At 47.0% G+C, this 21,876-nt stretch overlaps 1 protein-coding gene across 3 annotated transcripts in view; it reads left to right on the forward strand.

The window, feature by feature from the left end:
* Window positions 1-271: 271 nt before the first annotated feature.
* Window positions 272-21,876, forward strand: part of DOP1B (DOP1 leucine zipper like protein B) — a gene marked incomplete at its 5' end in the record, with an annotated part of 103,197 nt that continues 81,592 nt past the window's right edge. For all 3 annotated transcript variants that reach the window (XR_014023091.1, XM_081302373.1, XM_081302374.1), the window contains one exon: window positions 272-409. Coding sequence is in view for 2 of the 3 variants with exons in the window: in XM_081302373.1 (XP_081158499.1) it covers window positions 272-409 (138 nt within the window). The remainder of the gene's footprint in view (window positions 410-21,876) is intronic.

The raw sequence follows: 21,876 nt of genomic DNA on the forward strand, positions 1-21,876 counted from the left end.
TGGAAGCTGGCCGCCTCCTTTCTGCTGAGCGTGTTTGTCTCCCTCAGAATCCTGGAGGCTGGAATCACTGATCTTTTATTTACCATAGTGCCCGGCCCAGAAACCCTGCTAAATATTTGAACTGTATTGCCAAGTGCATCTACACGGCAGTGTTTGTGGACACGTGTCGCCCATGGCTCTGCACTGGAAAGTATTTGTGTCCCTGAACAGATCCCTCATTTGTCTGTTCTTTGATTTGCTTTAGATACTCTCTGCACTGTGAGAATGTAAGATGGATCCAGAGGAGCAGGAGCTGTTAAATGACTACAGATACAGAAATTATTCCTCAGGGATTGAAAAAGCTTTAAGAAATTTTGAGTCCTCAAGTGAATGGGCAGATCTCATATCTTCACTTGGCAAGCTCAACAAGGTACGTGGGACAGGTACTTTTTGGAGGTGGGGACACAGTTGTCTTTTTAGTATTTATTGCAAGGAATTTGTGGTGACTATAACAATTAAACAATACAGAAAAGAAAAACCACTCCAGTGCTGTACCTCAGTTACCCTCTGCTAGTCATCTGTATGTATGTCTCCTAGCCTTGCTGAGCCTAACATTATAGTGTTCACACATTTAAACCATCTTCTTTTCAATAATTATGTCTGCACAAGATAAAGTTTAAAATCGTCAGCTCTGTTATTCAAAGATTGCTCTTTATACACGGCCCAGGATTTTTACTATTTTTTTTTCATTTACTTTTTTGATCCTTTTTCTCCTGACTGGTAACTCCCAGAAGATTAAAGGATGAAGTGAACATTGAAATCCATCCCACACTAGTGTATGTGTGTGTGTGTGTGTGTGTTTGGATAAGAGCAAGGGGCGAGATCTGGGGGGACCCACACTGGTCAGATGTGGGCTTGACCTTGAGCTCTTAAATGGCCTACAGCCAAGACTATCATATATTTTCCTATTCTGCCCAGAGGGTGATGACAGAGACACCCTTAAGCCCTCATATGACTAGTGTGGCATATAAGTAGAGAATATTTGCGCTCAAAGAGGTGGTGCCCAGCTCTGTGGCCAGCACTTGAGTATGGAACCTGTGTGCCAGGTGGGAATTGGGAGACTCCCAGCTGTACCCTGCAGGCCTGGACTCCTCGGGTCAGACACAACAGGGAACTCTTAACAGGCCTCCCTGGAGAGGAAGAGGTCTCCGTTCCCCTCCAGCAACAGGTGTGAGCGAAGAATGTGAGCAGGTTGAGCCCATGCACTGCCTGGGCAGTAGTGCAGCCCTGATGCTGAAATGTGCTCTCAGTCCCTGAGAGGTGGCTGTCACACTCAGTGGAGATAGGTGGTTATTACAGCTGGTCTCTTGCAAGGCACATGTATAACAGGTAAATGTCAGGGTTGGGTGCTGGCTGGGGTGGACAAGCATCTGCTCCTAAGGTCTTCTTACCAGATAGGAGCCTGAGCTTCCTGCAGTCATCCAGCTGCAAATAAGGAATTCTCAATTGAAGACAGTGATCGCCTGCTCACCTGGAGGAGGTCGCTATTTTAGGGCAAAATGGAAGACTGGGGTGGAGGTGTATTCAGCTTCTTTGTATTTTACTAGTTTAGCACTTTGTATTTCACTATTTTGGCTCACCTGGAGTCTAAGGTTTTTTGTGAGTATATGTGTGGGGTGTTCATTATTTCTGTCTTCCTTTTTCTTAATTGAGATAAAATTAACATAAAATTCACCATTTACCCATTTTAAAACATAACAGTTGCTTGGCGTTTAGTACATTTGCATAGTTGTGCAACCAGCACTCCTATTCAGTTCTGAAACCTTTTCATCATCTTAAAGGAAACCCATGCACATGACGCGGTCTTCCCCCAACCTCCCCTTTCCCCTGCCACAAGCAGCCACTAGCCTACTTCTGTCTTTATGGACAGTTCCTGCAAAGGGAATCACACACTGTGTGCCCTTTGAGTCTGCCTTATTTCACTTAGCGGAAGATTCTCAAGGTTCATCCGTCTTGCAGCATCTACAAGAATTCGCTGTTTTAGGGCTGTTATTCCACTGTCTAGAAAGACTGTCCATCAGTGATGGGTCTTCACCTTGTGGCTGTTGTGAATAGGCTGTGACTCTATTTGTGCATATAGTTTGTTTGAACACCAGTCTTCAGGACTTTAGCGTATACATGTAGGAATGAGGTTGCTGGAACTCTCCGAGGAAACACCAGCCTGTTTTTCTCAGCAGCTGCACGATTTTACTCACCTTCCAGCAACACAGAAGGGTTCTGATTTCTCCTCATCTTCACCACCACTTGTTTTCAGTTTTTATTTGATAATAGCCTTCCTAAAGTGTGTGAAATGATATCTCATTGTGGTTTTGATTTGCATTTTCCTAGTGACTAATAATTTGGGGCACTTTTTCATGTGTTTATGGGCTATTTGTATACCCTTTTCAAAAAAATTTCCATTCAATATCTGGCCCATTTTTGTTGTTGATTTATAGTTCGTTATGTATTTTGGATGCTAGGCTCTTTTTGGGTGTATGATTTACAAAATGTTTTTTTTTCCCCCATTCTGTGGGTTGTCATTTTAAATTTTCTGATGATGTCCTTGATGTACAAAAGTTTTTAATTTTGATGTCCAATTAACTGTTTTTTTGCTTGAGCTTTTGGTGTTCTGTATGAAAGGGCTGCCAAATCCAGCATCAGGAACACTTGCCCTGTGTTTTCTTCTAAGAGCTCTTTTAGTTTTAGCTCTTGTGTTGTGATCTTTGATTCCTTTTGAGTAAATTTCTGTGCACGATGCCAGGCAAGGGTCCAGCTTCACTCCTCTGCCTGTGGAGATCCAGTTGCCCCAGCACTAGTTGGTCTTTTCCCATTGAAAGGTGTGGGAGCGCTGTTGGTAACCAACTGACCGCAGAGATACGGGTGTGTTTGAACTCCAGTTCTTTCCTATTGCTCTGTACTTATATACTTATTGCTAGTACCACATTGTGGGTGTGGGGGGGTTGTTTTTTTTTTTTTAATTGGTTGTTCACAACATTACAAAGCTCTTGATATATCATATTTCATACGTTAGATTGAAGTGGGTTATGAACCCCCAATTTTACCCCAAATGCAGATGGCAGAATCACGTCGGTTACACATCCACAATTTTACATAATGCCCTATTAGTAATTGTTGTATTCTGCTACCTTTCCTATCCCCTACTATCCCCCCTCCCCTCCTCTCCCATCTTCTCTCTCTACCCCATCTACTGTAATTCATTTCTCTCCTTGTTTATTTTCCCATTCCCCTCACAACCTCTTATATGTAATTTTGTATAGCAATGAGGGTCTCCCTTCATTTCCATGCAATTTCCCTTTTCTCTCCCTTTCCCTCCCATCTCATGTCTCTGTTTAATGTTACTCTTTTCTTCCTACTCTTCCTCCCTGCTCTGTTCATAGTTGCTCTCATTATATCAAAGAAGACATTTGGTATTTGTTTTTTAGGGATTGGCTAGCTTCACTAAGCATAATCTGCTCTAATGCCATCCATTTCCCTGCAAATTCTATGATTTTGTCATTTTTTATTGCTGCATAGTACTCCATTGTGTATAGATGCCACATTTTTTTTTATCCATTCATCTATTGAAGGGCATCTGGGTTGGTTCCACAGTCTAGCTATTGTGAATTGTGCTGCTATGAACATCGATGTGGCAGTGTCCCTGTAGCATGCTCTTTTAAGGTCTTCAGGGAATAGTCCGAGAAGGGCAATAGCAGGGTCAAATGGTGGTTCCATTCCCAGCTTTCCCAGGAATCTCCAAACTGCTTTCCAAATTGGCCGCACCAATTTGCAGTCCCACCAGCAATGTACAAGTGTACCCTTTTCTCCACATCCTCGCCAGCACTTGTTGTTGTTTGACTTCATAGTGGCTGCCAATCTTACTGGAGTGAGATGGTATCTTAGGGTGGTTTTGATTTGCATTTCTCTGACTGCTAGAGATGGTGAGCATTTTTTCGTGTACTTGTTGATTGATTGTATGTCCTCCTCTGAGAAGTGTCTGTTCAGGTCCTTGGCCCATTTGTTGATTGGGTTATTTGTTATCTTATTATCTAATTTTTTGAGTTCTTTGTATACTCTGGATATTAGGGCTCTATCTGAAGTGTGAGGAGTAAAAATTTGTTCCCAGGATGTAGGCTCCCTATTTACCTCTCTTATTGTTTGTTTTTGTTTTTATTTATTTATTTTTGTGTTGGGATGGAACCTGAGGCTTCAAGCAGGCTAAGTATGTGCTCCATTTCTGAGCTATGCTCACAGGCCGTGGATGGGTGACTGAGTCTCTCTGGGTTCTCTGTCCCCTAATATAAAATGTGACCAAAAGGCCATCTTAATCCATTCAGTCCACAAATGTCAGATTAGCTAACACAGAGTGGCCCGGTCCAGACATGCTGTGTGTGGTAACTGACTCCATCCTCCATCAACCCAGGAGAGCGGGAACACGCAGAGCCTGTCTGTTACCACACGGTGCAGCCAGTGTACGCAAAAAAAGGGCAGACTCTGATTCCCTCTCCTTGCCACATTCCTGGAGCCCAGGACCTTCGTGGGTGCTGCGTACTTATGTGTTGTGGCAGGGACAGTGTCTCCATCTGCCCCACGAGGCATTTTGAAGAGCTTGATCCCTTAGTATGGCCTGTTGTGGGCATCATTTTCCTTTCTTATCCCAGCCCACGGGTGCACTGCAGGATTGGGGTTGGCCTGCCTTCCATCGACACCCACTTCTACTCTCTAGAAACAAGTGGTGCACAAGGAGTCCTCCATTCATTCTCTTCCAGCCATGGCAGGACCAGAGTGCACTTCCAGATGCCTTCCTTCTTCAAAGACTCACTCACTAACTTGAACTCCTTTTATAGTATTGTACTGGTTAGAAGTTTTAAAAGACAACTTGTCATTGTGGTTGTGACTCCAGGACTCCCACCGTCTCATCTTGGCCCTGCTGCTTGTTCTGTCATTGTAATTAAGCAACAAGTTACACCAGCCACCCTGAAAGATTTTTAAGGCGTCAGAGGGACAAAGGTGACAATCAGGCCTGTCTCAATCTGCCCACGACTTGGTGTCCTCAGCTTTGTTGTGTAACCTTTGCAACATATCTTGAGATCAGGTCTAACCTAAGCAGCTTGTGCGGGGCCGCAGCCAGCCAGCCAGCCACAGGGGGAGGACTCAGACCTAGCACAGCCTGGCCCTGGGCACATGGTCTTTTTTTTTCTTTTTTGGTACCAGGGATTGAACCCAAGGGTGCTTAACCACTGAGCCACATTCCCAGCCCTTTGTATTTTTTGAGACAAGGTCTTACTAAATTGCTGAGGCTGGCTTTGAACCTGAAATCTTCCTGCCTCAGCCTTCTAAGCTGCTGGGATTACAGGCGTGTGCTGCTGCACCTGGCTGAATCTGTGGTCTTGAGCAGGGTTTCCCGGGCTTTTCCATGTCAGTGTCTGTGAAGCTCATGTTTACCACTGCATTCGTGTGCTAGGGCTGCTGGAATGTACCACCCTGAGTGGCTTCAACCACAGAAATGTGTTGTCTCACACTCCTAGAGGCCAGAAGTCAGAAATCAGAGTGGCATCAGAGCCAGTCCTTCTGAGGGCTGTCAGAGTCTGTACCAGGCCTCCCTGCGCCTGCTGGCTGCTGACAGTCTCTGGAGTTTCTTAGTCAGTGGGCGCATCATCCTGATCTCTGCCTGGGTTCTCCCTCTGTGCTTGTCCAAGTTTTCATTCTTTCCGAGGACTGTGCCACTTCACCACCAAGGACCCTGACTCCTTCGCCCAAAGGAGGTGGGTATAGCCACTAGCCCCATTTTACCAATGACTGTTGACCAACTTGCCCAATGTTACATAGCTTCTAGTGGTAACAGGGTTGAATTGTGTCTTCCAAAAAGAACATGTTGCAGTCCTGACCCCTAGAAGTAACTGAATTTGCAAATAGGATCTTTATAGAGACAGTCAAGCTAAATGGGTCATTAGGGTGTGGCGGTGATCCAGTCTGACTGGTCCTCAAAAGAAAGGGAAATTGGACAGACTTGCACAGAGGGAGAACACCCGGAGAGGACGAGGCATCCACCAGCCAGGGAACACCAGAGGCCAATGGCAACTGGCAGACACCAGGGAGGTCTGGAACAGATTTTGACAGCATTCAGAAGGACTGGCTCTTTTGGTACTTTGATGTCTGACTTCTGGCCCCCAGGAATGCGAGACAATGCATTTCAGTGGTTGGAGCCACTCGGCATGTGGTACTGTGTTCCTGCAGCCCTAGCACACAAACACAGTGGCAAAACCAAGACACTTGTACGCCTGGGTGCTGCGATGTGCCCCCAACACAGAGCTCCTGCTCCCATGGAGTGGGAGGCTTCATTGGCAGGACACAGACAATAGGCAACAAATATGTGATGTGTGCTGGACACCAAGAAGGAGATACTCCTGGGTTGTGGGGTGGTGAGGAGGCCAGGTGCTGTTTTAGAGACAACTCTGATCACAGGACATGGAGCAGAGGCCTGAAAGCAGTGGGCAAGCTGGCGGGAAGGCCTTCTGGGGCATAGGCCTGAGGGTGCATCGTGGAGGGTGCATTGTGGGGTGCCTACTTCTGAGTGTCTTGCAGGTGCCCCTACATCTCAGTGGCTGCTGCTGCCACAGTTAACTCCCCACTCTGAATCTGAGTGGGGGGTCTGAGGTGACATCTTTGCCTACAGGATATCTGTTTTCATCTTGTCCTCTCGTAGGCCCATCTGTTACAGTGTGGCACCTCAGTAGGGGACTACTATTTTAGTTATTCACCAGCAACCTTCTGGTGTCTCCATGACCTTGAGGTTGTCACATAGTGCAATACTAGGGTCGAAGTGGGAGGACATGGCCTGGATGGCAGTGGGGCCAGGTCTCAGGTCGGGTTTTATTCTAGAGTGGGCAGGGGAGGGGAAGCCACTGAGAGCCCCTCCTGGGAGGACTTGAGCAAGGAGACCTGTCCTTACCTGTTAAGAGGATCCCTCTGGCTGCCATAGAGCACGGGAGGCCTGGTGGACATGGGCACCTGTAGCCCGAGAGCAGTGACTGGCTGAGGTTGGAGGCGCAGGAGGGAGCAAGTTGCATCAGGGTGACTCTACTTGTTACTGCTTCTCTGAGGCTTGTAGCTTCTGTGTTCTGTGGGACCTGAGGGAGCCAATGTGCATGGAGATCTTTCCTAAGGTTTAATGTGGTGGGATTTCTTAGATTAATGTATATGCACAGAACTCAGTTACTTTAGCATTGAATTAATAAAAACTGTTATGATGCAGATGCAAACCATACTGTGGGTTTGGTCAAGATGCTCTCTTGGTGGGTGGCTGTAAGCACAAACCATAGATTCAGAAGAGCAGATGCTTCTTGCTCAACCTTTTTTTTACTAACAGAAAACTGAGCTCTGAGAGGTCTTGCTTTATTCAACTGTAGACAGATTCTAATTGTATCATTTTACCAACTTGTTAAATTTTCAATACAATTTCTAGAATTTTTCTGTAATAAGGTATCACTGACTTTTTTTAGGGTATTGTGTAGCTTTCGTAGTTTTTGGGTGTGTCAGCATAATCAGGGTAGCTTTGGCTACTTGTTCATCTGAGACTTCAAGCCATCATCTAATTATTTTTAGATAAATTTTAATCAATAAAATTTATAAAACAAAATACCATTCAGCTTTTAAAAAAGGAGTGCATCCTGTCATTTGGGACAGATGGATGAAGCTGAGGAAGGTTATGTTAAGTGCACTAAGCCTACTGCCAATGTCTTGGCTGGGCACAGAATCACGAGCCACCACACACACCTTGTAGATTCAAACAGAAATTCTTTATTCCCGAACTCACACCGGCCTCTACACACACGTTCTGGGGAAATCCCAGTTCTGCTGCCGCCCAATTCACCTACTCCACGAGGCTTTTTTTCCAATCTACTTTCTGAATCTAACGAGAACTCAACGGGAGCTCAGGCAGCAGGAACACCCTAATCCCAGCAGCAATAATCCTCAACCTCCAACTTCCCTAAAACCCCTATTGTCTTAAACCGGGAACGCCTTAAACTCAAGGAGCGGGATACTTCCTCAAACCTGATCAGCTCTAAACCCGATCCGCCCTGGTCCTTGAGCAAGGTCACCTTACATGCAATGTCAACAGCGAAATTCTAAGGCAAGTCCATATAACATGGGGTACGCTGGCAAGGAAATTTCGATGCGTCATTCCTACTTGTCAATGGCCCTCAGCACCTACCACAGAAAGATGGATACTGCAGTCTGAACTCCAGTGGAGGGAAGAATGCTGAGCTTTAGAGGTAGAAAGTCAAGGAGGGGGCCAGGGACTGGGAGCTCTTGGTTAAAGGATACCAGATTTCAGTTAGAAAGAAGCTCAGCAGCGTATGGTGGCTCCCAGCCCCCAAATGAAGGATAGAGTGAATGCCTCTGTGGATTTAAAAGCTTATGACCAATCTTTTTTAAAAATTGTCCTTGGTAATACCAGTGCCCCAAGCGACCCATCTCTTTTTGCTGCTTTTGAGGACAGACACCATAAATCTCACAGATGGCCAGAGGCAGGTTTCCTGAACCACATGGACAGCTAGGGACCTTGGGCATCCCCGGACAGCTCCTGAAGTCTTCGGTTTATTTTGGTCTCCTTGTAGAGCAGAGCCGCCTCATCATTGGTCTTAGAATGAGCACCACAGTTCTGGAGGAGCAGGAGGCGCATGGACTCAGGGCTCGGGCCAGGTGATCTGTTCTGGACCTTTGCAGAGTCCAGGCAGGATCTTAATTTTCACCCCTGCCCAAATCACCCCCTCTCCTCTGTTGACTGGTATCTGTTCACATAGAGCCACTCTAGTTCTGAGCCTGCCTTGTTCACTAGGACCACCACCACCAAACACCCCAGGCTGGGGGGCTGCACACACTTGGCTTGCTTTTCACCATCCTGGAGGCCAGAAGTCCAGGGTGAAGGTGGCTCCAGGTGGTTTCTCCTGAGGCTTCTTTCCTTGGCTTGCAGATGGTGTCTTCTCCCTGTGTTTGTCCCTCTGTGTCTGTATTCTAATCTGTTCTTATAGGGATAACGGCCCACCCTAAGGGCCTTGTTCTACTTAATTGCCTATTTTGAGGCCCTGTCTCCCTATACGGTCACACCCTGAGATGTTGGAGTTGGAACTTCAGCTTGGGCATTTGCAGGCAATGTGATTCAGCCCGTAACCAGGTCTGAGGGGGTGCACATCGTCTCTGCACACACTAGCTTTTTTAAGAAAGCTCATTTCTGGTGGAAGCCCAGGTGGTCTTTCGTCATACCCCTGATAGAAGTAAAAAGTTCATTTCTTTAATCTCCTTCGTGCCCATGAGTGCCCTAGAGACCTTCAGTTCTTGCGTGTGCAGTGATGCGGTGATGCCCTGCATACTTAGCAGCCTGTGTAGACTGACACAGAAGAATTGACTCTGGACATCCGTGTCAGAGATCCTTCCTGATGATCTACGCCCAGAGCCGCGCCTCCAGAGCTCTGCGCTGACTGCTTCGTGGAGGGTGCATTGTGGGTTGCCTACTTCTGAGTGTCTTGCAGGTGCCCCTACATCTCAGTGGCTGCTGCTGCCACAGTTAACTCCCCACTCTGGATCTGAGTGGGGGTGTCTGAGGTGACATCTTTGCCTACAGGATGCCTGTTTTCATCTTGTCCTCTCTCATAGGCCCATCTGTTACAGTGTGGCACCTTAGTAGGGGACTACTATTTTAGCCATTCACCAGTAACCTTCTGGTGTCTCTGTGCCTGTGACCTTGAAGTTGTCACATAGTGCAATACTAGGGTCACGGTGGGAGGACATGGCCTGGATGGCCTTCTGAGAAGAGGCCAAGTGGAGAGGATGCTGTTGACAATTACCGACTCCCTTCTCTCTTAAGTAAAGTAGCCTTGTGCTGAAAGTACACATAGGATCCATTTATTTCTGGCAGCATCCTGATGTTCTTGGCAGCAGAATTGAGAAGATGTAGCTAAAAGTATGGCACATCTAACCCTGCTTCTAATGGGTGGCAGAGGTTGTGCAGTCCTGGTTTGCCACAGTGACTGTAGGGCTCAGATGACATGACGTTCTGGCTCCATTCCCTACCCCAGGCCATCTGGAAGGAGCTGAGATTGTGCAAGGGCCTTGCCGACTCGGGCTTCATCAGCAGCCTGTGTGCAAGCCACTTGGACACTGTAGGATTGAGAGCGCTTCTCTTTGCCAAGCAGAATTGACTCTGCATTTCAATTCCTGGTAGCTAGAATAAGGTCTTACTGGTTTTGTGTTTGAGTAAAAGAACCTTTTGCCTTTCTTCCTTTCCAAGCCTGCTAGAGAGAAACAGTCCAGGTTTAGACAGATGAATTAGCCCTCCACTTTCCTGGCGACAAAAGCTCCTCTAGCAGAATTGAGTTTATGGATAAAGGAAAGGGCTTGTGATCCACTTATGTGGTATAAATTCTTCTGAGAAAGTTGTAGAGCTAGAAATGTCTTGCAGGCCTTGGTATGGAAGGCACTATGAACTGAATTGCCACACCCACCACTGCCAAATTCATATGCTGCTGCCATAACCCTCAGTGTGACTCCCTATGGAGCAAGGTCTTCAGGTAATCTAGGTTAAATGAAGTCATTATGGTGGGGCCCTGAGCTGATATCACTGTGGCCTTATAAGAAGAGAGAGACACCCCCTCCTTCCTCCATTCCTCGCCTTACCCCATGTGAGGACACAGCCAGAGGAGGCTCTCTTCAAGCCAGGTAGGAAGAGAACTGAATCACCTGTCACCTTGATCATGGACCTCAACCTCCAGTACTGGGAGAAGTGAATTTTCTGTTGTTTAAGCCACACGGTATGTGGTATTTTGTTGTAGCAGCCTGTGTAGACTGACACAGAAGGAAATAAGTTAAACTTGGCTGGTTTTCACTCAAGGCAGCTGTTTGAACATGAATACCTGTTGTGATGTAAGCAGGTATTTAAGCCTATTATGGGCATTCCCATTTATTTATTTTTTAAAATGGTCTTTAACTTCCCTTTTTTTCCATTCCCATTTTCTTAACATAATAAAGTAAACTGCACACATTTGAAGTGTATAATTTGGCAACTGTTGAGATTTGTGTATATCTGGGTGAAACTATTGCCACAATCAAGATAATGAATGTGTATCTGTCACCCCCAGAAGTTTCCCCATGCACTTTCGTAACCACTTACTCCCTCTTGGTCCCTAGATGAGTGCCAGTCTGCTTCCTATCACTATAGATTCGTTTGCATTTTCTAAAACTCTATATAAATAAAGTCATCTGTTTCTCTGATCTGGCTTCTTTTCCTCAGCAAAGCTATTTTGAGAGTTGTTGTGGATGTTGATCATTCCCTTTTGCTGAGTAAGGCCCATGGATATATACGGGTGGTTTATCCACTTCCCCGTTAATGGACGTTTGGGTTACATCCAAGGATATAGGTTTAATTGTTTTAAGAAACTGCCCGACCTTTTCCCTAGTGGTTGTATCATTTTGCATTCCCAGCCACAGTGGCTGAGGCCACAGCTCCTCTGTGTCCTCGCCCCACTTGGTAGGGTCAGGTTAACTTCAGCCACTTCAGTGGAGTGAGCACCTCACTGTGGCTCTGCATTTCCCCCATGACCGAGGACTAGGAGGGGAGCACAGGTTGCTGTGAATGTGTTCTAGTCCCATGGACAGACATCCCCCAAAGATAGCCGCGAGGGTCTCCATAGTGTCATCGTGTATAGTAAAAAGTGGGAGGTAGCCACCAGCTGTAGGGGTGTGGTCATGAGGCAGTCTGTGCTAGAACAGTGCCCTGGCAGTCGCAGCCTTCCAGTGGGACAGACCTGTAGTCCACTGACGTGAGCACACGAGAAATGCTCGTGAGGAAATGAGGGAGCAGAAAAGGCAGGTTGACACTTCTCTGTAGCCTCTTAGCCACACACATGCGGGGACAAAATCTAGAAGCCCTTTATTGTTGGGCTAATGTACTTCCAGTTTTTCATGATTCTAAAGAAAGCTGTCGTGAGCCTCTCTGTGCACACGGCTGTTTACATCAAGGTGAGCTGGCTGGGGAGGCGTTGCTGTGCCAGAGGGCCTGTGGCTAATGCCACAGGATCTTTTGGTGGCCTTATTTTGTCCACTAATCTGTCTGCATGGATGCTGGGGACTCCACCTGTTAACTGCCGTCCTTATCATGCATTGATCTGGAAGGACGGTTCTCTTTCCCCCCTCCTCACCTCCTCTCTTTCCGAATTCCTCTGGCATTTTCAGGCTGGGAACTTTAGAATCACTTGTAAAGTTTAAAAACCGTGAAGTGGGGAGGTTTGTGGACATTAGCTAACAATTACTCTGTGAAGAAGCAACATGTTTACACAGATGGGCCGTCCACGTGGGGATGTAGTGAGTCTCTTCAGTCATTAAGAAGTATTCACTGGTGTCCCTAAGGATTTTGTCATTCTTCTCACATAAGTCCTTCCTGTTCCTCAGGTTATTAGGGATATGTTATGCATGCGTTTTGCTATCGTGACTGGATTTCTTTTCTGGGCGCGCGCGCGCGCGCGTGTGTGTGTGTGTGTGTGTGTGTGTGTGTGTGTGTGTGATGCTGGAAGTGGCACCAGGCCTCACATAGGCTAGGGGAGCACTGTGCCGCTGAGCTGCACCCCAGCCCTCCTCTGTTTTAACTAGTTGGAGGAGAGGAAACCATCAACCGGTGGAACTGAGAACTGATTATCTTAGTGAATGAATGTATTTGTTTTCTTAGGTTCTTGTCTTTGAGTTCTTCAGGTAGACAGGTGCACCATCCACCAATACTAAATTTGTGTATTTTTTCCTAATATTTTTTTTTAATTTTTTTAGTTGCTGATGGACCTTTATTTTATTTATTTTTATGTGGCGCTGAGGATTGAACCCAGTGCTTCACACATGCTAGGCAAGCGCTTTTCCACTGTACCACAAACCCAGCCCTATTTTTTCCTAATATTTTGCTAGCATTTTCTGGAACAGGGTTAAATAATGATGCTACAGTAATGTTAGCTGCTAAAACCAGACTAGAAACTCAGTGCTGTGTGAAAGCATGCGCAGGGAAGTGTTTATGTGTTTTGTTTGTGGTGCTGCAAATAAAACCCAGGACCTTCTGCATGCTGGGCAGGGCTCCCCCCTGAACTGCATCCAGCCCCATAGTGATGTCCTGACAGGCCTTAGTGGCACATGTCACTTCCGCTCACATGCTCGAGGCACACCAGGAAAATATCTAGTGTGAACACATCTCACTGAACAAATGGCTGGACTGCACCCCTTACTGCGGGACAAGGGGCACATGGTGTGAAGGCATATCCCTGACACTGTCCGCACCTGGCACATGCTAATAACTAGGAGAGGAAGGGCCTCTAGTGGCTCACCATTACCTCAACCCTCAGCTGCCCTCTGTCGAGTGTCTCCTTAAGGATCCGTCTCTTCCTTACTGAGTTTATTTGCTGCTTGTCTTCGTATAGCATACATGCATGTCACCTCATTACTGCTCAGTGTGCAGAGTGTCAACCTTTTTCCCAGCAGCACAGTCCCATCCTGTGCTTGTGGTGAAGGTGATACTCAGGCCAAGTTCTCCTCATGCTGTGGAAGTATAGGGGCTGGAACGTCATCTAATTCCCAGGTTCTGCTGGGGATGAAGGAAGGAGCAGGATTGGACCCCGAGGTTCACAGTCAGACTTGTCCTGCCTTCCCAGGTTAGGGCAGACTCCTGGTTGCCCCCCAGCAGCTGGTCACCCCTCTTCTGTCTTAGCCAGTGGAACTCCAGTTATGTGTAGGGGTCCAGTAGGAGCATGCTCTCCCATGGTGCCCAAGTGGTAGATGATATGGTTCTAGGATGGAACCCTAATCTGTGTTCCTTGGCACAGATGAATTCAGACATGGCACATGACCTTCTATGACCCATGAGAGGTGCAGGGAAGGCTGCAGCTGGTGTCTGGGAAGGATTTCCTCTAATACACAGAATAGTGAAGAATAGGCACTTGTGTTTTTGGTTGTTTTGTTGGCTCTTCTGTGTACTTGTCGGAGAATCTAATGCCTGAACCCATGGCCATTGACAGGAAGAGACAGGCTGCACGTCCACTCGCCTTTGGCAGCACATAGGTACATAAAACCCTGGGTCCTCTTAGGAGCCCTTTGCATAAGCCAAAGACAGCCATGTGCTGCTCTGGACCAGGTCTCAGCTCAGCCCAGTGGACATCCAGGCTGCAGGGGTTACTGCCCTTCGCTGTAGGGGTTTATTAACATTCTAGGTTCTCTCTGCTGCCTGCTGGTGTCACCCATCCCTCACCCCTATTGCAGCAGCCAGAAATGTCTCCAGACATTGCCAAATGTCCCCATGTAAAACCACCCCAGCTGAGGACCTGCCCTAGATCTGTGGTCTCGTGAGGTGGTGAGTTTTCTTCATTTAAACCTGTGCAGTTAGGGAGTCTGGTCTAAAGCCCAGCGTGTCCTCACTGAGCCCAGGACCCTGGACCACCCTTAGCACATTGGAGCTGGAGCCTGTTTCCTGTGGGCTCAGGCAAGCATGTTGTCTGCTGATGGTGAAGGAACCTGTTACCCTTAAAAGCCACAGTGTCCCGCATCAACCCCTACCCTTGCCATCTGCTTTGGAGGGCTGCTGCCTGGGATCAAGACTTTTACCACATGATTGCAGAGGTTTCTAAGGCAGAACCTTGTATTTTCACGAGGGCATGTTCTTGCAGTGCCGCCTCTGTGGCAGCCATGGTACTCTACCTCTTTGTCCCGAGTGTCCCTGGACAGTTTTAGAGCTGCTGGTGTTTTAGAGAAGAGTCAGCTCTGGCCTTGCATTGGTCTGGAGGAAGCCAGGACTATTCTTTGTCACATTTCCTGTGCATTGTTAACCACCACTTCCCACCCAGCCACAAAGAGCTCTGCTCCCATGCACATGGCTTGTTTGAGGGACAGGGAAGCAAAGGGAAAGCACCGAGGAGGAAAACCGTGACCAGGTGGATGAGGCTGAGCAGGCCTCACAGCCTTAGGGAGCTGTGTTTTCATGTCCCGCCGAGACTCTGCACTACACTCTGGTGCCCTGCTGCCTGGCCTGTCACCTGCTGCAGAGCCAGCCCACTGGGGAGCTCCCATGCATTCCAGAGAGGAGGATCTTGTGCCAGTGGGAACCAGAGCTCTGGAGGCCGTGTCCCCAGTTGGGAAGCCATTCTGAAGCCATCCTACCTCCGTGCTCTCGAGGAACCAGTCCCACTCTGGTCTCTAGGCATGACTTTTGAAGAATATTGACTTAGCTGGGGATGCAGCTCGGTGGTAGAGTGCATGCCTCACATGTACAAGGGCCTGGGTTCAGTCCCCAGAAGCACCAAAATAAATAAATAAATAAATAAATAAATAAATATATATATATATATATGTATGTATATATAAATATGTATATATTGACTCCTACCTGTGGAATTTTTGGGACTGAAACCTGTTTGGGATTTGTGATGAGAGGTTCCTAAGATGTCCTTTCTTCTCTCAGCTTGAACTTTAACAGGTTATTGTTAACTATATTATCTGCATGTGGATCACAATACATTTAAATAGAAGGAAGGTGACGTTTCCAGGTGCCACATCTAATTCCATTCTTCTGTTAAATCTCTGACACACAGGTGTAAATATTGAAGTATTTTGCTTGTCAGGGTGACACATGCCTGTTTTCCCAGCTGCTTGGTAGGCCGAGGCAGAAGGATCTTAAGTCCAAGGCCAATCTCGGCAATTCAGCAAGACCTTTTCTCAAAATTAAAAAAATAAAGGGCTGGGGATGTAGCTTAAGCCCCCAATTCAATCCCCAGTGTCTCTGTGTGTGTGCGTCTCTCTCTCTCTCTAACACACACACACACACACACAAAGTAAGAATCCCAGTGTTCTCTGTGGCGTGTGTTCTGAGGTTTAGTCTGGGTTCTGAGGGTACGTTTTTCCCTGTCTTCACTCTCTTTTCCTTGGCTTCCTACAAAACTCGGTTGCCTCAACCTCCTCCCGCCACTTCTGAGCCTGCTGGCCGTTAACACCACCACCACCACCACCCCCTGCCCCGCAAAATAGTGTGATTTCCTTGTAAGCCCCTGTAACGTGCTTTTCCAACCTCTGAACTCAGCCCCATTCACCCATTAGTAAATGGGTGATGAAGAAACAGAAGCTCAGTAGCTCGCTTGGCTGTGGGCTGTGTGGATAGCATTTCTGTCCTTCAGCTGGGGGATCCCCCCTCAGGGTGGAGCATGGTGGGATCAGGGAAGGATGTGATGCTGTCGAAGAATAAAAGGGGAGTCTGAAGCAGGGAGAGCGCCGCCCAGTGTCACAGCTGTCCTGTATCTTTGTGGGAAGGTAGGACAGTAGGGGTTAGAGGTGGTGCTGAGTGGCTTTAGGAACCTAAATGGAATAATCGCAGAAGGGGGTACGCAAGTGGTGTGCTGTGGCCTGTGTGGTGAGGTAGCAATGTGTTTGTCACGTTGTGTTGTAACAAGTTGTTTTCTGATCTAGAATGTTGATACCTAGGTCATCTTAACTAAGAGATTGGGAGTATCCTGTGTGGTTGGAGGGCCTCTTGCTCATGACCCCCTGGTGCACATATGTGCATGGGGGGATAGGTGGCATGTGTGTGCATGTGTGGTGTATATGTGGGTGTGTGCTTATGAGTTTGATATGTGTTTGTATCAGTGTGTATATATATGTGTATGCATGTGGGGGGTGTCTGTGTGGACTGTACCTGTGTGGGTGTGTGTTTACATGTGTGCGCACATGTGTAAGTCTGTGCTTACACATATGGGGTGCACATGTGTGAGTGTGTCTGACTGTGTAGAGCGTGTGCATGTGTGGGTGTGAGTGTATGTCGTGTGTTGGGTGTGAAGGTAGCTGTTGCTCACATGTGTAGGCGTGTGCTACTTATGTATCCATGTTGCATGTGATGTAGACGTGTGTGTGCTTGTGGGGGCAGACACCTACATGTGTGGAACGTGTGGGTGGGCATGCATGTGTGTGTTCGTGTGTGGCAAGTGTATGCCTGGGCAGTCTGTGTGTGTAGGTGTCTGCATTTGGTGTTGCCCCTGTGAGGCCAGGAGATGGACATGGACGCGTGCCCGTGTGCTCCCCTCTTCTCTGAGGCCAGCCTGTGAGTGGTGGCAGCACACATTCTGTGTGAGGAAGCCTCTGTGGAGTGTTCAGGTGACCCTCAGGGGGGGCAGATGGAGCTGCTGGTGTCTGGTTTCGAGCTGTGCTGCGTGAACAGGCTCGGCAGTTCCAAGATCAGCACTCCCTCCCTGCAGAGCCAGGTCAGGCAATTGCACAGAGGGGCTTTTAGAGCCATCAGGCCAGGCCTGCCGGACTCCCTGGCTGCCTCCATCTTCCCACCTGTGCCTTTGAAAGTCTTGGTCGCTTGTCCATGTGGTAGCCTTCCGTGCCCTCTGCCAGGAACGAGGCCTGCTCAGAAAGCATGAGTCAGTATTAGCTAGAGCAAGCCTAAGCAAGGAGGTAAATGGATTCAAAAGAAGTAAAACACTCTTAAGAAGAATTTTAAAGAAAAAAAAAACAAGTGTTCTAGTGCATCTCTCACTGGCGTGGAAGGCATAGGGAACCCAGGATTTCCATCCCTCACTAGTGGCTGTCTGGCAGCTGGGGTGAGCTGCAGATGGTAGCTGCCCAGAGCTGGTAACTAGGACTGGCTGGCCGAATGCAGCATGGCTGTGTTCCAGCTGGTGACCTTTTTGAGAAGGAAGCTCCTTGTTTTAGTAGTTCTGACAATGTCCCTCCCCCAGTTAAAAGTGACCTCACAGGTGCCGGTGGGACCTAGCTTCCTGCAGTGGCTCCCAGGGCCCTTGCTGATGGACCTATTTCTCAGCTTCTCTCTCTCAGCCCCCAAGGCACCGCCATTCAAGGAAAGCATGACACTCCGCTCGGGCTGTGGGGCCTTGGCTTGCTGTAATGTGGCAAGTCCTGGCCAATCTGTTATCGCTCAGGTCTGTTCTTTCCTTTGTTAAAGGGCACTGCTGGTGTCCCTTGGCGAGTACACAGCCAGTGTTGAAACTAGTGCCACCTGTCAGGTCTGACTCACTGTGCCGGCTCACAGCTGCGTTTCATGGCATGAAAAGAACATCCTTATAAAGATGACTGACTTCCAGAGGGAGCAGGCCCGTATCTCATGCGGTGAACACAGTTCCTCCTTTGCTTGAGGAGACAGGCTTCCAAATGACTCACGTTTTTTTGTGGACAAATATTTGGCTGCTGGAGCCATGTCATTGCCCTGTGCAGGGGAGGTTGGGACTCTCTGCTGAGAACTTTTTTTGTTTTTTAAAATATTTTTTAGTTGATGGACCTTTATTTATTTTTATGTGGTGCTGAGAATCAAACCCAGTGCCTCACATATGCTAGGCAAGCACTCTACCACTGAGCCACAGCCCTAGCCTTCTGGGAATTTTTTTTTTTTAATATTTATCTTTTTTTTTTTTTAATGTGGTGCTGAGGATCGAACCCAGGGCCTTGCATGTGCAAGGTGAACGCGCTACCGCTGAGCCACAATGCCACTCCCTGCTGGGAACTTTTAAAGGAAACATTTTTTAAAACTGATTTTACAGGCTAAATAAAGCATTTTTAAAATCAAACATAATTCTTCCTCCTTCCCACCCATATTATTAATTTATGTTCATTTAAAAACATTTGTAATTGTAAAATACACATAATATAAAATTTACCATCTTAACCATTTTGAAGTCTGTTGAATTACCTTTTGAGTTCATGCTCTAGTCTTTTAAAAATTTTCATTGTAGTTCCTACGTGGAACCCTTCTAAATCAGCTGGAGAGTCCTGGCGAATATCACACTGTCAGATTGTATAATGCCAAAGGAAAACAGGTATTTTCTTGGGTTAAACAAAGTGAGATAACTTTCCTAGCCTTTGGGAATGATATTGGGATGTAGTTCAAGGCTCCCCCCACCCACTTATTTTTGTTTTTAAATATTCTTTTAGTCGTAGATGGACACAGTATCTTTATTTATTTTTATGTGGTGCTGAGGATCGAATCCAGCTCTTCACACATGCAAGGCAGGTACTCTACTGCTGAGCTACAGTCCCAGCCCCCCACCTTAAACTTAGATTTTATTTTTTGTATTTTTTTTCTTTTGCCTCAAAAAGTGACATTTATTCAAAGAAAAGGAAAAAAAAAAAAGACGAGATGTCCATCCCTTGGCTCCCTTCCTTCCCCCTTCCAGCTGACCTTAGCCCTCAGAATTGAACCCTGGCTGGAGTTAGGTAGCAGGACAGCCTCTCAAATGAGGTCAGCAGCATTAAGGGGCATCTCTTCAGTGGAGGTGTTGTAGAAGATCTCAGTGTCTCAAAGAGTCCTCTGTCGTCTTCTGCTACCATGTTAATACCACACCCTTACAGTCAAAACGCCCACCTCGGCCAATTTTGTGGATGTAGTTTTCCCTGTTGGTAGGAAGGTCATAGTTGATGACTAAAGAAACCTGCTGCACATCAGCGCCTCTGGCCTATGTCAAGAAAGATGGCCAATTCAGCCTGTGGATTGAAGATATGATCCATCCAGAGGAACTAAATATGCATGTTTGCAGCCAAAGGGAAGCAAAAGAAGTTCAGTATCCTCTGTCTCCCAAAGACCTTAGGTAAGCCAGGTTTTCTTCTGAGTTGCTACTTTCCTGAGAGAGACACCTTTCTTGTGTTTTGTAAATATTTGTTTACTTACTTATTGGTGCTGGGGATTCAGCCCAGGGGCCTGTGTATGCTAAGTGTGCACTGAGCTCCAACCCCAGCCCTTGTTATTTTGTTTTAAGATCAATCTACTAAGCCTACAAATATAATGAGGTAAAAAATATTGTAATTATATCTTAATTATAGTTCTAGAAATGCTTTTGGAATGGTACAGTTCCTGGGTGAAATAAGGAAGTCTAATTTCCTGTTTAATTGTAGCTTTTCCTTCCCATATAGCACTTTCAAAGTGTGATTTTGAAAACATGGCCATTTTTCCTTCCAGGTTCATCTATTTCTCTGATGTATTTATTCCCCAGTTGTAGGACATTTCTCCAAGCTACCTATATTAGGCTGACTAGCCAGCCAATCTAAAAACCCCACCCAAAACATGAAACAGTCCTGCGAGTATTTGCTGAGCCTTCTTGCTGGAGAGGATTCTTGCCAGAACAAAATGCCCGGATAGAGGCTGGAAAAAGAGAGACAGAGGGTAGCCTTTCCGTCTGTGCCAGGATGCCAGTCCTAGCAGCTCTTGGAGAGCTGGAGGTGGATGAGAATGAGGGAAAGTCTGGGAAGAGAGGCTGACTTCACGTGTGGCCCAGTTTTAGCCCAAAGGAGAAAAAATCACCAAGATTGCACAGGAGGGCAGGTGCTCTTGCTTTGTCCTGCGTTTTGAATCAGGAGGACAGCTTGAGAGTTGCCCGTGAGCTATGGCTTCCTTTTTAACATCCCAGTGCTTCATGTCTTCACTTTTTCTGAGCTAGGTTTCGTGGGTCATAATGTCATTTACCCATGCAGGTGTGAGCTGGTTTTGGTGTAGGGCAAAGGGTGAAGAGGCTTCCAGAGAATAAGAACACCCACCAGAACTTTAATAGAATTTACTAGTTCATTAAGGAGGGGACACATGCACACACACACGCGCACACACACACACACACACACACAGAGGAATCAGGAGTTTACAAGCCCTTAGAGCCTAATTAGAAACTGAAGCTCACTCTCAGTTTCAGATGCTGGACTGTGGCCATGGGTCTCTTGAGGGTTTGCTGAAATATGTCCCCTGGTTATCTGGTCAAGAAGGAGTCTTCAGTTTGGTGTGGGAAAGGTCTGTTGTGGAAGTGACACACAAGTTTATGGTTTACGTAGCCTTAGCCAATGTGAGCAATTGCCATGAAACCGAATCTTTTATATTTTTAATTGTAGTAAAATATACATAATATAAAAGTTAGCATTTTGACTCCCCCCCTCCCCCGAGACAGGATCTTGCTGTGTTGCCCAGGATGGCTTTGAATTCCTGGGCTCAAGGGATCCTCCTGCCTCAGCTGTCCAAGCGGCAGGGATTGCAGGTGCACATCACTGAGCCCATCTTAACCAGTTTTAAGTGTACATTCATGGGTTTGGAATAGCTCAGTTGGTAGAGTGCTTGATTCGCATGCACAAAGCCCTGGGTTCAATCCTCAGTACCCCCCCCACACACACAGTCTTCGTTTGGTAACATAGCATTAAAGTGCATTTGTGTTTTGTGGATGTCACCACCATCCATCTCCAGAATGTTTTCATCTTCCCAAACTGAAACTTTATACCCATTAAATAATAACTTCTGTTCCTCCCTCCTCCCAGACCCTGGCAGCCTCCTTTCTACTTCCTGTCTCTCTGAATTCAGCTACACTAGGGACCTCAGCTAAGTGGAATCACATGATATTTGTTCTTTTATGACAGCTCCCTTCACTTAGCACCGTGTCCTTGGGGTTAATCCAGGTTGTAGCCTGTGTCAGAACTTCCTTCCCCTCTAAGCCTCAGAATGTCCCACTGTGTATTCACATTTTGTTGAGCCCTTCATCATCAGTGGACACCGGGCTGTTTGTCGTTGGCAGTGCTGTGTGTACTGCTGCTGTGGACAAGGGGTTGCAAGTATCTGCTAACGTCCCTGCTTTTGCACCTTTTGGATATATATCTAGACGTGGGATTAATTGATCTGATGACACTTTGATAAGCACATGAAATGTTCAGTCTCTGGGCGAGTCACCTCACTGTTCTCCACAGTGGCCACGCGGTATGCATCCCCAGCAGCAGTGCACAGTGTTTAGTATTGATCCTCCCAGGCAAGGGCTGTTCCTTCTAGAATACCTTCTTTTACAAAAATAGCAGCAGCTACAGATAGTACGCTCC

This window comes from Spermophilus citellus (assembly GCF_964194105.1).
Source record: "Spermophilus citellus genome assembly, chromosome: 7".
Classification (NCBI taxonomy): domain Eukaryota; kingdom Metazoa; phylum Chordata; class Mammalia; order Rodentia; family Sciuridae; genus Spermophilus; species Spermophilus citellus.